General features: G+C 36.7%; 1 protein-coding gene across 18 annotated transcripts in view; it reads left to right on the top strand.

Moving 5' to 3' along the window:
• Positions 1 to 6,830, top strand: part of TUBGCP5 (tubulin gamma complex component 5) — a 122,969-nt gene that overhangs the window by 64,011 nt on the left and 52,128 nt on the right. For all 18 annotated transcript variants that reach the window (XR_011525960.1, XR_011525964.1, XR_011525959.1 and 15 more), the window contains 4 exons: positions 996 to 1,085; positions 1,808 to 1,901; positions 2,423 to 2,669; positions 4,176 to 4,378. Coding sequence is in view for 9 of the 18 variants with exons in the window: in XM_070572364.1 (XP_070428465.1) it covers positions 996 to 1,085; positions 1,808 to 1,901; positions 2,423 to 2,669; positions 4,176 to 4,378 (634 nt within the window). In the remaining 9 variants the exon portion in view is untranslated. The remainder of the gene's footprint in view (positions 1 to 995; positions 1,086 to 1,807; positions 1,902 to 2,422; positions 2,670 to 4,175; positions 4,379 to 6,830) is intronic.

Genomic DNA, 6,830 nt, shown 5'->3' with positions numbered 1-6,830 from the left:
TGCCATCAGTTTCTTTCTGGAAATTCTTGTAGTTTTCATTGTATAGGTCTTTCACCTCCTTGGTTAAATTTATTCCTAGATATTTTATTCTTTTTTTTGTGACTGTGAATGGGATTGTGTTCTTGAGTTCTCTTTCTGTTTGTTATTAGAGTATAGAAATGCAACTGATTTATGTAAGTTCATTTTGTACCATGCAACTTTTCTGTAATTGTTGATTACTTCTAGTAGCTTTCTGATGGATTCTTTAGGGTTTTCTATATATAAGATCATGTTGTCTGTAAACAGCAGCAGTTTCACTTCTTCATGCCTATTTGGAGTCCTTTTATTTCTTTTTCTTGCCAAACTGCTTTGGCCAAAACCTTCAGTACTATGTTGAACAAGAGTGGTGCAAGTGGGCACCTTCATCTTGTTCCTGTTCTCAGAGGGATGGCTTTCAGTTTTTCCCCATTGAGTATGACGTTGGCTGTGGATTTGTCATATATGGCTTTTATTATATTGAGGTACTTTACTTCTGTATCCGTATTATTGAGAGTTTTATCATAAATGTATGTTGGATCTTGTCAAATGCTTTCTCTGTGTCTATTGAGATGATCATGTGGTTTTTGTTCCTCATTTTGTTAATCTGGTGTATGACATTGATTGACTTGTGGATGTTGAACCATCCCTGTGTCCCTGGTATAAATCCCACTTGATCATGGTATATAATCTTTTTAATGTATTGCTGTATTCGATTTGCCAGAATTTTGTTGAGAATTTTTGCATCTATGTTCATCAGTGATATTGGCCTGCAATTTTCCTTCTTTGTTGTTGTCTTTGTCTGGTTTTGGTATCAGAGTGATGTTGGCCCATGAGAGAGCATTTAAAGCATAATGTTATGTTTATTTGCTTATTGGTTACTGGTTAAATTACCACTAAATTACATATATTCTTTGAGACATGTAATTTTACTTAATGAGAAACCTTTTCATTGACATCTGATGTTCGTTCTCTAATAGGGACCAACACTTGTACAGCAGTGACCCATTATATGTTCCAGATGACAGAGTTTTTGTTACTGAGATGCAGGTTATTCGGGAAACTCTATGGTAAGACCTATACACATAATTAATCTTCTAGAAGACTTTACTAATGAGAAGCAGAATTTTGGTTTTTTAAAGAAAAGTGTTCAGGGGTTTTTCAGATGCAAGCTAGAAACGGGCCAGTAGGTATGAAACAATACAGTTCCCAGTGGGCACCTAAATTTGGATTAGGGGGCCTAAGAGCCCAAATTTCAGATGCAACCATGGAGATGTGACATTTTGATTTGTTTACTTCTTTTCCATCTTAAATAACTAAGTATATTATTTAATTAGATTAGACCATCATTGTTTTAATATTTGAGTTCAAAGCAAGCTTCCTGGCTTGCTGCTTCCTGCTTATAATAGACAGCATATCAATGAGAGTTAGCCTCTGACCCGTACCTGGAAACCAGAAATCTAAGAATTTAGATTGTGTTCACACAAAAATGAAAATGAGAAATGCAGCATATAGTGCTGTTACTGCTGAGATTTCCAGATTCTGATCCACATCGTATGTGATGGTCCAGTGCTTGGACATACTGTTTTGGACTTCTCTCCAAGATGATATGCAAATATCTTGTCTTAAGGTAATCAGATAAAAAGATTCATGTCTTCTATTTTCTAGTTATCTGACCTCTTTGCCGCCCCTCCCCCCCGATTCTGAATCTGGCATTAAAATTTCTTAGGCATTACTGTAGTGAATATTTTTCTAGACTTAAAGTACATTCATCTTTTTTATTTCATTTCAGGTTACTTTCAGGAGTAAAGAAGCTCTTTATATTTCAGTTGATAGATGGGAAGGTAACTGTGAGAAACAATATTATAGTAACTCATTTGACACATGTAAGTTATTTGTATTTATTGTAGTTAAAATTAAATAAGAGGGTTTATTTTATAAATATGATGGTGGTTATATAACTTTACACCCATTTTGCAATATTAAAATTACTAAATATATTTAAAATCCAAAAGGCAAAATTAAGTTGTCCATCTTTACAATGCTTAGAGAATTCTTTAATATTGTTTGTGATGTTCATATTTAGTTTTGACTTGATTTGTGTTTTTTGCTTTTTATTTCTGTCATTCTGTATTGGGAAAGCTGTATACTGTAATGTGGTTGCCTATAGTACATTTATGTTATATGTGTTTTTAAAAAGTATAAGCCACATTTCTGTGTTCTGTAGAAATTAATGCTTACACTATTTCCTTTGAATATAAAACTAAATATTTGTTTTATTACTTTGTTTTCTGCTAAGCATACTGTTTAAAACAGTCACAAAAGAAATATTTTACAGTGAGGGGGATATGAATTTGAATGTGTCCAGGAGACTGACTTAAGTAACTGCCGTTTGTTTATATTGTAGAGCTGTTTACGATCAGTGCTGGAACAAATAGCAGCATATGGCCAGGTTGTGTTTCGACTCCAGGAGTTCATTGATGAAGTCATGGGGCACAGCTCTGAAAGCATGTTACCTGGAAATGGTTCCATTCCTAAGAAGTCAACTGAACCGCCCTTTAGGACATACCAGGCTTTCATGTGGGCCCTGTACAAATACTTCATTAGTTTTAAAGAGGAACTTACGGAAATTGAGAAGTGCATCATCAGTAATGGTATTTAAATATTCTTCCCTTTTACTCATAGGATACATAACTCATATTTTGAATGCAGTTTAGGTTATTAATTGATATAATGTTTGAAAATTACATGGCAAATAAGTAATTCTCATGACTACATTCACTTTTTTGAATTATTTTAAATTTGTGTTTTCAAGCCATTCATCTCTCTAAAAATCCAAAAAGTACAGAAAGATGTACAGTGAAAATTCTTCCTGCCACACCAGTTCCCCAGCCCAAAGGCAACCAAGTAGTCAGTTTCTTCTGCATCCTTCCAGAAATAAATTAGACATGTACAAGCAATGCGTATTCACATATGCATGCCTAGTAGTCTATTCACTGCTCTCTTCAAATTGTTTTCTAATTTAAATTTTGAGGATTATACCATACATGTATATAAAGAGCCGCCTCATTCTTTTTTACAAGTTGGTGTTTTGTTGTATGGATATATCGTAGACCAGTCTCATTTTGATGGACATTTAGGTTGTTTCTGATCTTTTGCTGTTGCCAACAGAGCTGTGGTGATAACTCTTACGTGCATGTAATTGTACGTGTAGGGTGCAAGTTAGCCTATCATGTAAATTCTTAAGAGTGGAGTTGCTAGGTCAAAGAGCATGCAATGACAAGTGATTTTGATAAATATTGCCACATTGTTCTCCACAGAGGTGCAGATAAATGACTTTACATCTTGCTAGGATGTAAACAGGTATATGAAGACCTGTTTCCTCACACTCTTGCCCACAGTGTGTTATCAAACTTTGTGGTCTTCACCAATATGACAAATGTAAAATGGTAACCCAGTGTAGGTTTTTTTCTCCCTTGAATTTTATTTACAACTACTGCAAAAATAGTACAGAAAGGTCCCACGTTCCCATCACCCAGCTTCCCCCAATGGTGATACCTTGCGTAATTATAGTATGTTATCAAAACTAGGAAGCTGACATGGGCACAGTACGTTAACTAGTCTGCAGACCTGACATGGGTTTCACCAGTTTTACAGGTTTGTGGTTTTTGGAAGGAGGGAATAATATCTTTGTGTATAGTTCTGTGACATTTTATCACATGTGTGGATGCATATAACCACCTCCACGTTCAGGATTCAGAGCTGTGCCATCCTGTTGAAGGAACTGGCTCTTGCCGCCTCTTTTTAATCCCCACCCCCACTAAAACAGTCACCCACTGACTCTGTTTTTTATTTGCCCATGTAGTTTTAATTTGCGTTCTTTTATTATGAGGTTGAGTGTCTTTCTGTGTGTTTAAGAATCACTTATATTTCTTTTTTTTATGAACTGTCAGTTCCTTTATAAATTATTTTTCTGCTGAGTTGTCCCTTCTTTCTTTAGGGACTTCTTTCTTTAGGGAAATTAGTTCCTTGTGATATGGGATTAAAACCTACCACCCTCCAGTTTGCTGTGCCTTTCCATAAGTGGCTTAGCATTTATGTCACATTTTGAGTGCGAGTATTTTTCCTTGCTAATGAGTTTGATTTCTTGATATTTGCAGATACAACAATAACTCTTGCAATAGTGGTAGACAAGTTGTCACCCCGACTTGCTCAGCTCAAGGTTCTGCACAAAGTGTTTAGTACTGGAGTAGCAGAAGTTCCACCTGACACTCGGAATGTTGTTCGGGCATCTCACCTGCTCAACACGCTGTACAAGGCCATTCTTGAATATGACAATGTTGGAGAAGCCTCTGAGCAAACCGTATGTGGGACCCTTGTCTAGTCTAAAATATGTGACTCTGTTCTGCTCAGCCAAAAGAGTGGTGGAAAGCCGGTCATAGCTCTTTGTAAAAGTGATGCTTAAATCATGGTGTATCAGGCAGTTGTTCAAAGTTTTTAAATTAGCTTCTAAATTCGAGACTGCAGGAAACTGGTTTTTCAGCTATGATTTCCAAGATCACAAGAAGGATAAGGTAAGGACAAAGCAAAACGTAAAAGCAAGGTGTGAAAAATACCTGGCTGAGGGGCTGGTAGTGGTTAAGTTCATGTACTCTGCTCCCGTGGCCTGGGGTTCGCTGATTTGGATCCCAGGCACAAACCTGCACACCACTTATCAAGCCATGCTGTGACAGGTGTCTCACATATAAAATAGAGGAATATGGGCACAGATGTTAGCTCAGGGTCAATCTTCCTCAGCGAAAAAGAGGATTGGCAGTGGATGTTAGCTCAGGGCTAATCTTCCTCAAAAAATAAATAAATGAAAGTACCTCGCTGACTTATATAGATATTTGCAATAACCCTTTCTTAAAGAAAAATACAAATCTATTATATGAGGTGACTAGAGTAGTGAAATTTATAGAAACAGAAAGTAGAATGGTAGTTACCAGGGATGGGGTGGCAGGGAGAAAAGAAAAGGGGAGACGTTTAATATGTACAGAGTTTCAGATTTGCAGCATGAAAATGTTCTGGAGGTCTGTTTTCACAGCAATGTGAATACACTTAACACTACTAAACTGTACACTTAAAAATGGTTTAGATAGTATATTTTATGCTATGTATTTTTTTTTTTGTTGTTAAGATTATCATCGTTTACAACCTTGTGAAATTTCAGTTGTACATTATTGTTAGTCATGTTGTGGGTACACCACTTCACTCTTTGTACCCTCCCCCCACCCTCCCCTTTCCCCTGGTAACCACCAATCAGTTTTCCTTGTCTATATGTTAACTTCCACCTATGAGTGGAGTCATACAGAGTTCGTCTTTCTCTGTCTGGCTTATTTCGCTTAACATAATACCCTCAAGGTCCATCCATGTTGATGTGAATGGGATGATTTTGTCCTTTTTTATGGCTGAGTAGTATTCCATTGTGTATACATACCATATCATCTTTAACCAGTTGTCAGGTGCTGAGCACTTGGGTTAGTTCCACATCTTGGCTATTGTAAATAATGCTGCGATGAACATAGGGGTGCATGGGACTTTTGGAATTGCTGATTTCAAGTTCTTTGGATAGATACCCAGTAGTGGGATGGCTGTGTCATGAGGTATTTCTATTTTTAACTTTTTGAGAAATCTCCATACTGTTTTTCATAGTGGCTGCACCAGTTTACGTTCCCACCAACAGTGTATGAGGGTTCCTTTTTCTCCACAACCTCTCCAACATTTGTCACTCTTGGTTTTGGATATTTTTGCCATTCTAACAGGTGTAAGGTGATATCTTAGTGTACTTTTGATTTGCATTTCCCTGATGATTAGTGATGATGAACATCTTTTCATGTGTCTATTGGCCATCCATATATCTTCTTTGGAGAAATGTCTGTTCATGTCCACTGCCCATTTTTTGATCAGGTTGTTTGATTTTTTGTTGTTGAGCTGAGTGAGTTCTTTATACATTATGGAGATTAACCCTTTGTCAGATAAGTAACTTGTAAATATTTTTTCCCAATTAGTGGGCTGTTTTTTTGTTTCAATCCTGTTTTCCCTTGTGTTGAAGAAGCTCTTTAGTCTGATGAAGTCCCATTTGTTTATTCTTTCTATTGTTTTCCTCATCTGAGGAGTTATGGTGTCCGAAAAGATTCTTTTGAAACTGATGTCAGAGTGTACTGCCTGTATTCTCTTCTAGAAGACTTATTGTTTCAGGCCTAATCTGGGTCTTTGATCCATTTTGAGTTTATTTTTGTGAATGGTGAAAAAGAATGGTCAATTTTCATTCTTTTACATGTGGCTGTCCAGTTTTCCCAGCACCATTTGTTGAAGAGACTTTCTTTTCTCCATTGTAGGCCCTCAGCTCCTTTGTCGAAGATTAGCTGTCCATAGATGTGTGGTTTTATTCCTGGGCTTTCAATTCTGTTCCATTGATCTGCGCACCTGTTTTTGTACCAGTACCATGCTGTTTTGATTACTGTAGCTTTGTAGTATGTTTTGAAGTCAGGGATTGTGATGCCTCTGGCTTTGTTCTTCTTCCTCAGGATTGCTTTAGCAATTCGGGGACTTTTGTTGCCCCCTATGAATTTTAGGATTCTTTGTTCAATTTCTGTAAAGAATGTCATTGGGATTCTGATTGGGATAGCGCTGAATCTGTAGATTGCTTTAGGTAGAATGGACATTTTAACTATGTTTATTCTTCCAATCCATGTGCATGGAATGTCTTTCCATCTCTTTATGTCATCATCAATTTCTTTCAAGAAAGTCTGGTAGTTTTCATTGTATAGATC

Source organism: Equus przewalskii, chromosome 1 (genome assembly GCF_037783145.1).
Source record: "Equus przewalskii isolate Varuska chromosome 1, EquPr2, whole genome shotgun sequence".
Lineage (NCBI taxonomy): Eukaryota > Metazoa > Chordata > Mammalia > Perissodactyla > Equidae > Equus > Equus przewalskii.
Note: the sequence above shows the minus strand (reverse complement) of the source record. Positions and strands in the feature narration are given on the sequence as shown.